The sequence below is a fragment of the Vicugna pacos genome, chromosome 7 (genome assembly GCF_048564905.1).
Source record: "Vicugna pacos chromosome 7, VicPac4, whole genome shotgun sequence".
Taxonomy (NCBI): domain Eukaryota; kingdom Metazoa; phylum Chordata; class Mammalia; order Artiodactyla; family Camelidae; genus Vicugna; species Vicugna pacos.
Window position 1 is genome coordinate 42,354,407 of NC_132993.1, and position 15,118 is coordinate 42,369,524.

At 43.8% G+C, this 15,118-nt stretch overlaps 1 protein-coding gene across 4 annotated transcripts in view; it reads right to left on the reverse strand.

Moving 5' to 3' along the window:
- CREB5 (cAMP responsive element binding protein 5) overlaps positions 1–7,519 on the reverse strand; it is a 379,577-nt gene extending 372,058 nt beyond the window's left edge. For 2 of the 4 annotated variants that reach the window (XM_072964769.1, XM_072964765.1), the window contains exons 1-2: positions 7,430–7,519; positions 3,880–6,947 (exon numbers count right to left, since the gene is read on the reverse strand). In XM_072964769.1, the coding sequence (XP_072820870.1) occupies positions 3,880–3,882 (3 nt within the window). In that variant the 5' untranslated portion in view covers positions 3,883–6,947; positions 7,430–7,519. The remainder of the gene's footprint in view (positions 1–3,879; positions 6,948–7,429) is intronic. The other 2 variants (XM_072964766.1, XM_015237286.3) reach the window with 2 other exon arrangements.
- Between the last annotated feature and the right edge of the window lie 7,599 nt (positions 7,520–15,118).

Below are 15,118 nucleotides of genomic sequence, written 5' to 3' on the forward strand. Positions count from 1 at the left end.
AGATGGTCAAGTTCTAGCCCGTGAATGGTTTGCCAGGTTGCAGTTTAATGATTAACCCTGGAGACCCTCAACGTCCTGAGCGCCCTCTTCAGAGCAGCATCAGTCCTTGTTCAGAATTCAGAAGTTTGAGTCTATACTATTTCCTTTCCTCCCAGAAGGCAATGGTTTTCTGGGCAAGATTGTCATTGCAATGAGGCAAATCAGGCTCTTCGTAATGGCCCGCCTCGTCATACATACCCAGGTACCCTGCTGGAAGTGGACTTTATCCTCAAAGCCTTCTACCCTCTGGTGCATGGATTAGTTCCTGGTCATTCAGGAGCCAAACAATATTATTGCTCACTTAAAGAAGAAAATCTTGTTTTGGTAAAGTAAAATGGTCCCACCAGATGTGGCAAATGGAGATAAAATATATTTCTTCTAATAATCGGCTAATTCAAACAAAAACAAAGAGTTTTTTGTTGCATGTGGTTTTCTCCCCTTGGGAAGCCAGCAGAGAGAAAATTGCATAAAACTGGCTGAAATGTGTTATATTTGAGAAATCATGCAACACAAGGGCTCCTCGGTGTAATAAAAGAATAAAAGAGACCTAAATTCTGATATAAAGCGCTTATGCAAAGAGCTGGAAGGGAAAGCTATGGGTCAGGCCAACCAACACATACAGTAGACACATTCAAGATTTCTGTTGAGATATTCTTGTTCTCCATGCTAAATACAGCAGAACCTAAATGTCATCTTAAATCAAATGTTTAGTTCTCTGGAGCCCCCTATGTTGCATGCATGATTTCTGTGAGCTATGATTAGTCAAGTTTTGCCAGTCAAACCTCAAAGAGCAAACTTCCAGACTCAACTCACTCACTCCTCACATAGTAGCATTTACCTCTAAACACTCTCATATACACCAGCCTGGAAAGATCATACAGCACAGACGAACCCTAGGCAAAAGTGCATCTGCCAGAGTGAAAAAAAGCACTTGTCACTCCAGTCAACAAAAGAAATATGATTTATTTTAACTTTAAGTTTTCAGATCCCCTCCACAAAGATGAAAAAGAATATACAGGAAGTAAAGAAAGTTACTGCCTGATTCGGAGACGGTCCTATAGACCATTTTGAATTCTGCCTGGCTTTTAGTCTCCAGTGAAATCTGGAAGGTGTCATTTCACAGGGCATGTCTAACAGTAATGGTGAAGAAGAGTGGCCTTCAAATAAGGAGGCCGATATTAGAAAAATTAACTTTGTAGCTATATAAAAATAACCAGAATAGAGACCACAGTTTATATGGTCAGGGCATTCATTCAAAAGATCTTATTAAAATTTGTCATTGAAAGGTTAGTGATCAAAAGGTTTGAAAAGAGCAAAGCATCCGAAGCCATGGGTTATGCTTCACTCCTACGAGGGCACGGATGGCGACCTGACTCGTAGAAAGACAACCCGACGTGGAGGCAGAGACCCGACTGCTAAGCTCAGTTTGGCCCTCTCCACCTCTGGGCCTTAGGTGAGCCAGGAGAACCACCAGGACCTAGGTTCTCCTCCACAAAGTGACGGCGTTGTTGACCAGGGAGACCTCCCTCAGCTCCAGCTCTGCCTAATGCTACCACGCAGGCCTTTCTATCTCACATCAGAACCCCGAGAGCCAAAGGAATTCTTACCAAGAGCAGTTCAAGCCAAATGCCAACATGGTAGTTTTCAATCTTTGTTAATTTTAGGGTAGAGATTACAACTGTGAACCTTGAGGAAATAGAAGGAAGCAACTAAAATACATATTTTTAAAGTGTTAAGTTGATTCTGATCTGTTTCTCAGAAGACATAAATGGGCAACAGAGTGAGCTTGGAGGAAAGAAATATAAGAAATGTCAAGGTAACATCTTATACTTGCAGGAATTTATCCTAAACTTTTAAAGTTTTATTTTGAAACTCCCAGAGTCTCAAAAAGAGCTTCAAAAGCTCTTCTTGTTTCCTTAACAGTGTTATCACTACCTGGAAATTTATAAAAGCCTTCTCGCTCTCCTCCTTTTTCTTATAGTAAATCCATGATTTGTTATTCCCAACAATGGAATACTAATGGATCCTCAAAAAACACTAATTGCCCATTTTTTTCCTAATTACAAAATGTAAGAACTCTTTAGTGAAAACATTAAACATGATGTCATTTTAAAAGTGCCAGAGTTTCTATTCAAAGCAATGCCATAAAATAGATAGCTTATTTAGTTTACAAATAGCAACACAAAAAGGTTCTTTAAGTCTGTTTAGCATATCCGAAAGTGATTCTTTCTCACATTTAAATATTTGGGGCTATTTCCACCCCCCTCCAGTTTATTATCTTATCTCAACTGTATAATTTTCTTAAATAGGATTCAGAGAAATAGTCTTAGATTTAAATTTTTAAACACTAATTTATAAAAGCACTGGTTGATTCCCATAATACAGCTGGTAGTCAAACTGGACAGGATAATGAATTGACTGAGATCATTGTTCCATCTTCATCCAAGAAAGCTGCCTCTAAAAAAAGATCTTAAATTGCTGTAGAAATCCAATTTGTAAGAAGCAAAAGAAGCATCTAGATGGGAAACACCAGCCATGATCACATTAATTTTGTGGCTAACAGCACCGCTTAGAAGTGAAGAAGAAGAAGAAAAAAAAAGATGACAAAAATAATAAATCCACTCAAATCCCCAGTTTTAATCTAACAATACAACCAGAAGAAAAACAACCACAAATACAAAGTTCACATCTTGGTGATCCAGTGAACATCACAGCCCCACAAAATAATTTTCTGCTTAATAAGGAGCAGAGGAATGCTAAGGAAATATTATAGGACGGCGATGCATCATTGATAAAAAACAAATTATAGTAAGAAATCAGGAGACCAGGAACCTGACATTAGTACAAACAGCCATGGAAAGTGCATAATTGATTGGCGTTTGAATCCACAGGTGTGGGAAACTGACAAATAATTGCAACCAAAATCTTCAGCTTACTATAATTGAGAACTTACACGGAAAAATCTCTCTGACAAACTACCACTCATTTAACTCCCTAATTCAAATAAAAGCTGCAACATCACAGAGATATAAAAACAAAGGCACTGTTTCCATTTTTTGTTGGAATGTTCTAATAAACCATCTCTTCATATACGAACTATATAAGGTCACAACTGACTTCTAATTGACAGGCCATTTATGGATATCAGCAATTTACATTCAAAAACAGTTGGCTTGAAGATATAATCGATTGAGGAAACATGTTTACTCTGAGTAAAGTTGAAAAATAAAAACCACTATGAATCAGTTAGGATTTAAAAATAACAGATCTATATAAAATGCCATGAGCAAAGGAAAATGAGAAAATTTATAGGAAAGCACAAGTGAGTTCTTTTATTGTTTTCAAGTTTTATAACTAAAGTAACAGCTGATATTCAATCAGCAGCATCCTTCTTCAGGGGAACATATACCTAGGACTTTTGTTTGTTTTATTTTTAATTTTCAGGTTTCTTTTTAAAGAACTCCTTTTTTTTATTAAAACTTAAGTACGTATTGAAGTGCTTCATGAAAGCTTGTGAAAAAGGGAATTCTTACCTGACAAATTATTTAACAGGCTTCATAACCCCCCGACCTCCACTGCAGTTCCCATGCTCATGAACATTATTTTATCCAGGAGATAATGGTCTTATTCACATACCCACATTAACACACACAAACACACACAAAACCTTCCACACAAAATGCTACCAAGTCTCAGGAAACTGACAAAAGCAACATTAAAGGTCAGTATAAAACAAGACTTCCATTTGTGAATTTAATCTATGAAAATACAAGATTGTTCTCATTTAACCAACTACAAAGTTCCCTTTCTGCTTAATAAGTGTAATAAACATCACCTTACCATTATCTGTAGAATAAAATCAGCAACGTGTTTCTTCCTGCAGTCACCGAATCAAGTTTTTTCTTCCTTTCTTTCTAGTAACTTCTTTTTCAACAGCAAGATTAGGAAGAAAATAAAGCTTTGAGTATTTGCCTCAGTACTTCAGACCAAAGACTGTGAAACTAACTCTTAGCACAAAAAAAAAACCCAAAAAAAACCAAAAAACAGGTCTGGTATTTCACAATCACTTCTGCAACCCAGAGGTACCTCCTGGACTCCCGTACCTCCTCTCCTCCCTGGTTCTAAGTTTCTTTTAGTAATGAGACTAATTTTTCCAGTAGCCTTGAACTCCCTAGATGTAACTGACATGGAAAATATGACTAAAAACTTGTAGAACTGTCTAGCCTCCAACCCTACACAAAATCAACTTTGTTGTAAATGTTGAAGAGCACCTCGCAAGCAGCTACTTGCTCCTTTAGACTCCTGCACGACACAGCACAGAACACCAAATAACAGTGCGCCATCTAGTTAGCAAGCTGCACTCTCCATTCTAGAAGGGGGGACACCTTCAAACCCTGGGAGTTAAGGACTTGTCAGGGTTCAGCTGCTCTAAAGGTCCAATTGTTTATTTAAATAAAAAAAAATATCGCTACTGAGATAATCCACATCTAGTGGATATGGGAAAATTTAGGTTATAATGGCACTACAAACTTTTACATCTAACTTTGATTTACAAGATAAAAGCAAGTTTTAAATTAAAAGGGCTTTCTGTTAATAGAGCTTATTATTCTGAAGACGGGGAATGATTTTCTTCGAAAGTTGTCCCTGGGTGCATGCCTATTATCTTTGCTTTTCCCCTTCCACTAATGAGCATTTATCTAAAGAGCCTGTTAATCCTCTGATGTGTGCTTCTGGTCAGAGGTAACAGTTTGAATAAAACCACTAATCACTGATCACTAAATCACTGATCATTAATCACACTCTCCAGTGCTGGTGACCTGGGCCATTTTCCCCTTTAGGTCTATGTATGAATCACAAACAAGAAGTTTAACATTTTAGATGTACATGTATTGTGTGGGGGTTATACTATTACATCTCTAGACATGAATAAATAATAAATTCTGCCACAGACTTGGGGAAGGGTGTCAATTAGACCCAGACAGGAGTTTCACAAATGCCTACTCTACAGCAGGGCTTTCACTTTGAAGAAAGTAGATCTGATTATAACAAACCATGTGTTCTTCAAGAAATTCCCACATACTCGAGATATAAATTTTCCTTTATTTCGCTTTCACCAACTCCAAATTGGAGAGCACTCAACTCCTCTGCCCCCCACCCTCCAAAAGCTGTTAGGAAATCTTTGATTCCTGCTGCACATCGCTCATACCCCTCACCCCGTCCTGTCCCCCCACCCTGTCCCCGCCAGAGTTCTTCTTACTTTTACCCCTTAAACATGTCACACGCAGTATTTTTATTTCAACTGCCAGATACGGAGATTCTGACTCAATTCAGTGACTTATGTATTTAACTTCCCCTTTAAATACAGAAACTTAAGGCTAAGAAAGAAAATAACACATGCACCAATTTATTGCTTGGTACTTTGGGTTCAACGACTCACATTCCCTCACTCTGGAAATGAAACGTTTAATCTTGAGCCGTTTAGCTAGAATTCATTTAGTCAGCATCTCACTTCATCTCTCTTCGGCTAACCGGTCAGAGGAAGGCGCTATGTAAAATTAAGTACTCTATAGTGGGTGTGTTGTTTTCCTGAGTCACCACAGGGACACAGTATTATCATAACGTCTCTAAACATTTCTTCGGATGCCTTTTCTATTAGGGCTGAGCATTTTTACCCTGGAGAAGAGGGCTGGCCGGTGCCTTTCTTAAATAATAGAAAAGGGTAGATTGCGTGTGCGCTGATAGGTACTGTGCCCCCCCTCAGCCACCAGAAGCTCTTACACACACTCCAGGGACTGTGATCTCCCCCAGGGAAAGCAGTAAAAGGCGGAGGCGGGGCCAGCGTGATAACGGTGCAGGAGGGAGAGGGGGTGGAGAAGGAGGGGACCAGGAGGAGAGGGCAATAAAGATGCCCATGGAACCAGCGATTGTACGAGTATGTTGGGGGCTGGGGATGGAAAGCATAGTTGCTTTGTCAGCATTTCTAAGCCCCCAACCCTTGAGTATATGAAGCTGTTAATCACTTACTGGCCTGCAGAATGACGTAATGGACCTGTATCCTGCCTTTATTCCTTGACACATGTCAGAGAAGGAGGGAAAAATAAAAATCAAACACTGCGGATTCTACAACAAAATATACAACCACTCCACTTAGTTCCTGGCCTTGAACAAGCCTCAAGTGGGGGCGGCAACCGTTCAGGGAAAGTTGGGGAGGGAGTGGACAAGATCCGAGGCTTTATCTACCAGATACCCCACTCTCCCGAAATAAATCTATGGCAAAGGAAAAGCGGGATGCAGCCCCGGGGAGAAAACATCCCCTTGGTTCCTTAGTGCGTCTTGCCCCTCTAAGAACGTCGTGAAAAGTTTTAAGCGATTCCGTGGAGAATCTGCCGGAGAGGAAGGCTCCACCGCCGGGTCCTGGGAACTGCCACCGCGCCGCCGCGGCAAAAGCGCGAGCTGTCATTTGGGGTAGCGGCGAAGAGGTAATGATGCCAGCGAGAACCGGACGGAGGCAAGAGGAGGCTGGAAGAGTGAAGGCGAGCAGAGCCTCGACACTCTCGAGCCTTCTGTGCCGGGAGTGAAAGCCAAGTGCCCTCCAAGGGCGACGTCCCCCCCCCCCCCGGGCGCGCGCGCCCACCACCTGCGGCGGGCAGCCCTGCGGGAGAGGTGGCAGCAGCAGGTTCCGGCACCCGGGAGGGACCGAGCCCCCCACGCTCTCGCCTGTCCGCCCCCTAGGTGACCCGGCGTCCTCGCCACGCCCGCTGGAAGTTTGCAAACTTTCTCCGGGGGTTCCGCCGCATCACTGAGAAGTTGGGGACGCGAGGGGAGGTTCATGGCTCGCCGTCTCCGCTGCCGCCGCTGCTGCCGCCGCTTGATCGCACTTCTGGAGGATTCCGCACCTTGCCAGGTCTCTGAAGGCAAACACACACCCCCGATTCATAACTGTTCCCCGTGTCAGGGAAACACACGCGCGCTCCCACACACGCACGCACGCCGGGGCGGACACGGCGCTCGCTCCACGTTAGCATCCCTCCAGTCGCAAGGCGCAGCGGCCACCGAGACGCGCTCCGGGACGGACACGGCGTGGGGTCTCTGGGGTAGCCTCAGGACATAGCCGAATTCCACAGTCCACCAGCATTTGGGGCCAGACTTCCCTCTGGTCCGTCAAAGTGTTTACAAACACAGATCACCCTCCAAAAAAAAAAATGCATCGCATCTTCCCTAATCCTTTGCCCTGTGACCTGCCCACTGGACCAAATAACCTCGCGGCTGCTGCCGAGAACCAACCCCTGCAAACAAGTACGCTCCCGAGATGGCTCCCGCGGCAAGTGCAACAAAAGTGGCTAAATGCAAAAGCCCCAGAAGTGGCCGAGCCGTATTTTTAGGAACTTACCAAACAAGTGTGGAGAAGGCAAGAGCGGAGCCCGGGTGAAGGGACCACGTTGGACTGAGCAAAGATTACAATACATTCTATTTAGAGTGCATTACATCACCCCCCCGGTGACGTCACGTGGGATTCCTGAACTTCTAAATCATTGCGGTCCATGGGGGAGGGAGGGCGGGAGGGGAGGGGCTGGCGCGCCGAGGGGGCGGGCCGCGGCCCCGCCCCGCCCCCGCCCCTCCAGCGGACCCTGGTGCACCCGCGAGGGAGCGGCGGCAGCGGCGGCAACCGCGCAAGCAACAGCTTGCAGAGCCCAGCGCCGTGTGACACGGCTCCCTGACATTAGTGGTGTGAGTCAGCTTGGAAACAATCCTCATGGTTTTAGACAGGACCACGGAGGAGGCAGGGACACGGGCTCTCCCATGAGGAGGGCCTGGTAGCGTTTGAAAGGTGTGGGGATGGGGAGTAGCGGAGAGGCGGGGAGGCGGTGCTAAAGAGTACGGTAAGAGACTTCATACAAGCACAAATGCGGGACTCTTCCCCTTCCCCCACCAGCAGATGTCCATCTCCTTTTTGCCTGCGACAGTCGTGACCTCATTACAGTGTTCCCTGCATCCTGGCTTCTCAGAGCACTCGCTCGACACCCCTTTTCACCGCCACCACCCCCACCGCCGGCGCTCCACCTCACCTCCAGGGGAATACTTCTTTATTGTGCACACTCACTTGGAATACACTGCCCCCACCCTTTCCAAGACCCCTGCGTCGTGCGTCTGAAAGCTGGAAGGAGAGTTGCTCCTGATGGGGGGGGGGGAGGTGAATCATAGCTAGAGCCAAGTGATGAGCCTAATTTAGACTTCGCGTCAGAGCCGGAAGGGCCCTTGGTGATCACTTTCAGAGCCTCATCTGTAATTCTCCCAAGCTCACAGGCTGGCAAATTGTAGAGCCAGAGCCACAATGCAGGATCCGGGCCCCTGGTCTGCAGTATATTCCCGACAACTCCGTGAGAGAGGGGGCCTGGCGTTTTCCGCATCAGCCAAGTCACCATCACTATCTCCAAGTTAATTTCCATTCATATATTCTCTCTAAGTAAGACTCCAAGGAAAGGCATGGGCTAAATTCTAGCTACTCTCAGACATCCCAGATGATGACTGTCATCCATGCAGCAGGTCACACTTTACAAAGCACTTGCACCCACGTGATATCCCTTGATTCTCACAACAACCCAGCACAAGAAGGAGAAGTAAGGCAGTTGTTATAATTATCCTCATTTTACAGGTGAGCTAGGGCAAACTCCAGAATGTGAGGGGGCTGGCCTGAAGCCATCTGAGCAAGTGGTGGTACTGGCACCACAACAAGCCCTGTTTTCAAACCCCAAATCCCAACTGGGCTCCTTTCTAGAACCAGGGCTGAGCATTCCCTTCTCATGGGTTATTAGTGGTTAGAACCTTTGCTAAGGATGTGTTGGCTAGGAGTCGGAGCTTTGCTTAGGAACAGTTTAGCCCCCATTAACAAACAATAATCATTCCTGACATTTATGTAACATCTGACATTTATATAGTACCTCTCAGCATCATAACCATGACTGTGCAGTTTGCCAGAGAATCATGACTGGACTGGCTAGAAATTGTAATACTTTGTCTGGATTGTCACATACTTCTGAGCTGGCTTTGAAATACTAAATGGAAGAGTTTTGTGTTTCCTTTATGTTTTTAAGTGTTTAGACACCACTCTTCCCTCAGTGTTTCTTGAAACCACAAGGACTGCCGACTGCTCGTTTCTCACTGCTTTCTTCAGAACCCATCACTGAGTTTTCCATTTGTTCTCTTCTACCTGGAGCCCTGGAGGAATTGCAAAAGACGGGCTCCAGTCCTAACTTGAATCTTAACCAATAAAACTTGAAATATGACAGCTCAATTACTGGGTTTTATGGAAGGAAGCAACAGCCTACTGAGGAACAGCCTCCTTGCCCACATTCCCACCCAATTACCAGGACATCCTTTTCTAAAAAGCCAGTAACTACCTCGCTCTCCCTCAAAGAAAAAGTGTGAGCCAGACAAGAGGCAAACTCGAAGCAGAAAGGGGATACAGCTCCACGTATCTCTGAGAGCTTATCTGTTTTCCCAGCTGACAGGAGGGGACCAAAGGAATATAATGGAGAATTGAATAAGCAAAGCTGAAGTGATAATCAAAATATTTAAAAACCTGTAAGTAGTTAATAAACATACAAATTTAAAACTTTTAATTTCCAGTATTCTCTAAACAGAAGCATATATACATATATGAGTTTTAAAGCAAGTAGTTCATCAGTTTCTAATACTATTCAAATCAGTTGTCAATCTTTAAAAACTGTTGTTGATCTTTTGTTTGACATGCTATCACCAGGTAAACAATGCCCTGTCTGAGCCACAAGTGACATAGGAACACACATGGAACTTTTCCAATGATTTCCCCAATAACTTGATCATTATTAGGTTACTTGGATCTCAACAGGCAGATAATTTCTCCCCATCAGCAATATTGTTCATGGTGCTGACTCATCTCTCAGCTTCTGCTGAACTGACAGCAATTTCATTCACAATGTTCTAGCCATTGTCTTACAGTTTTCTATATATTCCAGATCTCTGTTACCAACTAAGTCACACACACACTATTTGTTTTAATGTAAATTGAAGAAGATAACGTGGTTTGTGTGGACCCTAGTGTTAGACTGGCAGAGTTCAAATTGTGGCTGTTACTAGAGTTTTAAATAACCTCTGGGTCTTAGTGCTCTCATTGATGTAATGGGAATGGTGGTGATAATTACAGTAACTCTAATGAGTTTAGACTTCTGCTTGGCACAGGACGAATACTGCATAAGTACTTGCCCTCATTTTTATCAATGAAAATAACATGGCTAATGCCATGACAGGAGGATATTCAGTGATTTTAGCAAACCTGACCAAATACATGAAAAGAGAATCTGTTTCCTCATACTTCTCCCAGCCTCACACTAACCCCTGCATGCACCATCTGTTCCAGCAGGCTCTCATCTGTCAAACTATGCTAACAGAGCTTTCATGTTTGTGGACTCAAATTCCTGCAAGCCTCATGCTCACCCTGTGTCTTACAGGATCTCTAAGAACCAAAGTCCTATGGAGGCTGCAGTTTCCAGAAGTAGCCAAGCAAGAGCATCTCGAGGGGTACCTCGGCTGGTGGCAGCCATAGCTGGGGCATTTGCCTGCTGGGGTGCCAGCACCACCTCCAGGAATGCCACCTCACCCACCAACTCTCACCCATTATGGCCTAGGGGATATATGGAGATAGGGACTCTTACACCAGAGTCAAAGTAAACTAGCTGGGGTACCACACACCCAGGGTTCTCCTCATCCCCACCCTGCCCCCTTCCTTGGGGTACAGGCAGGGCACAAGCTTACTCATAAGGCACCACATTGGTTGGACCTATAAGGAGCTGGCTTGTGCCTACACTGACCAATAAGAATAGATAAGACCCACTATTAGACTAGAGGTTAACCCTTTAGTTGCTAGATCCTGAGGCAGTCCAAGGGAGAGGCCTGGGCAGCTGGGCCAGTGGGATAGTACAGAGGTCACAGCAGTGGGTATTTACTAATCTCTATGGGGTTACTAAATTTTAATATTTTAACAGATTTACAGCCTTATCAGTGCTTACCTACTGACTATGAGGCCTGAATAGAATCATCCCAGGGGTCCTCAGATGGGGAGAAATCCTTTTGCCTCATGCTTTGGATTCAGTCATTTCTCTAACATTGAACAAAGGTTGACAGGTCTGCACGGTACTGGGGAGAAAAAAAAGGGTCTCCTGCCCAGACATTCTCAAAGTTAGTGGCAAAAGAAGACCCTTGAGCAATATGTTAAAGGCGGTTTCTTGGATAGGACTTCCCCAGGGATTTCTGTTCAAAGGTCTGGCATTGGGCCCAGGATTCTGCATTTGTGATTCTGATGCAAGCAACTGAGGACTCCACTTCGAGTAACTCTAGCCTAGTGAATTCATAGATGGGCAGTGACCCAGGAGGATGCTGGGGAGGGAACAGGGAGTCTACTGCCTGCAACATTAAAAAAAAAAAAAAAAGACCCCCAGGCTCATATGCTTAAGACCAATCCTCTAGCTGCTCCCTGTAACGACACATATACCTCTAGAGAAGGCTTTCCCTTATTCCTTCTACATACACTCGGAGGGACCTTTCCCGTGTATATTTTTTTTCATTCAAGACTGTTCTTAACTGACTTAACAGTGATAGCAGGAAGGACATTGCTGGATTCGTGTTTAAACCCCTAGCTATGGGACCACTAGGAAGTTTTTATCTCTTACAAAATGAATCTTCCTCAGGTTTCTTCTTTATCTTATTTGAAGGCATAAAGATTTTCAAATAAACGGAACCGCAAAAATGCATACAAAGACAGCAACAACCCCAGCACAGCTAGCTAACACTTACCAAGCATTTACTCTGTGCTAAGGCTTGGGCTAAAAGCTTTACACGTGTTCTTTCAGTTACTCCTCACAATAACCCCACGAGATGGTTGGACCCGCTCTCATTTGCAATGAGGAGATGGAGTCTTAGCGTAGCGAGTAGCTTGCCGAATACCTCACAGCTGGGCCACGGCCAAGCGAGGAGACGGACGCTGACCACTGGCGCCACTGCCAGCGCCTCCCGGAAGTCCAGTGGGCGCTGGAGCATGCGCGTGAACACCTGAGCGTCGTGCAGTGAGCGTGTGCATTGTCCCTCCCACCTCGTTTGCGTGTAGCGCTCCTGACGCCTCCTGAGCGCAAACTTACGCTGGACCCATGGGGACGCGGGGCTGCTCAGTGAGACTCGAAGCGAGCATGAGGTAAGCGTTTTCCTCTGCCATGGGTAGGGTGGGCACTGACAGCCCCGAGAGGCCATGCTTTCCTTTCAAACCAGAACTTTCTTGGAACTCTTAAAAAAAAAAAAAAAAAAAAAAGCAGAGGCGCTGTAAGACTCCCGAAAGACTAAGGAGCCCTATCTTACTCCTGTTAGTCCCTGTGTTGGCCAACTAACCACTTACACTGAAAATAATGACATAGAAGGAAGGGGAAAGATAGAGCAGCCCTTACTTCCTCTCCTTTCAGCCTTTCCTCGTGAGTAAACAGAAAGCAGAGCGTTGGCCGAAGGTGTGCACATTAAGACATGAAATAAGGACAGCTGAGTTCGTTTTGTGCAGCATTTCCGCTGCTCAGGTAAGAGCAAAATACATAAACACGTCAGGGCCATGAAATACAAAGTGTGCGAATTCAGTGTTTCCGAGTACAGGTTAACATATTTACGTTCAAACGGGCATTGCACAATGTAAAGATGAATGGTAAAATGAGTGCTCATAATTTAATATTTTATTTTTTTGTTACTTTGAACATTAAATCGCAAATGAAAAACATCGTGACAAGTCGAGAGATGGGCTATAGGAGATAGGAAAACCTTTCTATTTAATATCTTTAATGGCGCTTTCCCCTTGTCTTTTCAACAAGGAAGGGGCCCTGCATTTTCAGTAACACTGGGTCCAAGAATTATTAGCCAGCCCTAAGTACAGACAAATGATTGATGCGATGCGCCGTGCTCCCAGATCCATGCTCACCATGCTCAGAGTAAGGGCAAGCAGAAAGGGAGGGCTAACAGCCTCAGCTTTGTCACTTACTAAGTGTATGACCCTGGCCAGTTTTTAGCCTCTCTGAACTATGGATTCTTCGTCTGTAAAATGGAGCTAATGTTAACATCTACCTCCCAGAATATTGCAAGGATTCAATGAGTTAATATGTGTAAAGTGCTTAAAACAATGCCTGGCACATAATAATTACTGGGGAAAAAATGTTAGTTACTGATATGCCTTAATAAGGTTTTGGGGAGAATTTCATAAAATAATCCATATCAAATGCGTAGCACTATGCATGGCATTTAGAATGTGCTCAGTAAATGTTCATTACACAAAACTGCATGTAAGCCATAATCCTGAAGTTCTGTAGATTAGAATAGAGGAATCAATCCAATTTGTCCTGAAGTTAAGGGTCTTGTATAAGCCACTTGCATTTGAAGGACCGTTAGATTCACATATCTGCCCTGAGTTTGTGGGCAACAGAGCTATTTTATACAGGCGGATGTCTTGTGTGGTTTAGACTTTCTAGAATCGCTTCTCAAAATTCTAACAGGTATAGCTCAAAAATGCCATACTCTTGCATTGGAGGTGAGGATGCATGTCAACTCTAAAATGTTGTTTAACAAGAGACAGCCTGGTCACTTGGCTCAAGCTTTGGGATACCTCATCTGGAAAGACATCGGTTGCTGATGGCTTGATTTATCCCTTTAGGGAACAGTTGTATTCGTCACCTTATAAAATTTAATGTTTTCTCTTGAACCGGGCTGAAAATCAAAAGCCTCACCTATCCCAAAGAGTATTAGAGTGTTAATATCCCAATAAAAGTTACACTTATCTTAATGTGCTCCTTTAAAAAATTTTTTTTTAAACAGAGACTTGATTAAACAAAAAACTACTCTTTTTTTCCCTGCTTTGGATTAAGTAAAAGAGATTGACACCTGCTCTGAATAATGACCCAGAGTAATAGTGCTGTGTCAGCACACTCCAAAAATTTGTCCTTTCCTTAAGATCAATGGTAAGTGGAAAGTAACAGTTTTACAATAATTAGGAGTGTTTTAGATATAACGAAGGTTCATTTAGACTAAAACAGTATTGATATCACATAAATTAAGATTGAGCGTTGCCGTACATGAACTGATATTTCACATACCACCTCTTCTTATATCATCGTTAACCACATGTTTAACTCATGTCCTGCTGATGTGGGAGGTTATTCTCATCTCTTTAGGGGCATTTATAAGTACCTTATTTAAATGACTCTTGAGAATATCAGTAGCTTTTAAACCTAATTGATCAGCGATTCCTCCTCATTCTTACATGATACGGAATATTTAAAACCTGGAAAGTTATTCCCAACCTCATTTGAATCATGAAAATTACCTACTGAGGGAGTCAATATATAAAACTTCCCCACCCCCTACCCTTATCCCCCACCCTGGTTTTAAAATATTCCGTCTATAGCTTTCACAGCAGGGCCCTTACTTGACACTTAAAGAGAATGCAATATAAACAGTACACTGGAACATTGTGCTGTTTAGAAAATCTATTTTCAGGACTGCTATGGCCATTTAATGCTATGCCAAAATCTGAGGGGAAGGAAAGAACACTATTATTTGTGAGCACTAATTGTGGTTCAAGCCCATTATATATTTTATCTCATTGAATCCTGGCAACTCTGGATCTGAAAGATGTTTTTACTTCTGGTTTATTGATGGGAGTATTAAAGCTCAGAGAGGCCAAGTAATTTGACCAAGGTCACACAGCTAATAAATAAGGCAGCTGAGTTTCTAACCTAGTTCCGACTCCAGAATCCCCATTGTCCATCACATCCTGCTGCAGTGGCCTTAATGTCAAGACACCTCATCTCTCCTTTCACTCTCCTGCATAATATTATTTTGTTTTGTTGAGCCACCACACACACACACATATATGCAGAGGTTGAGCACTGCCGTGCCTCTTGGCGATCATTCTGTGGGAGTTATATCCTTTCCTAGGCTGAATCCTGTGTTTGCGGAGGGGACCAGTAGTCCTATTTGATGAAGACCAGAGTACTGTGCGTAGCAAGATTCTGGCCATCAG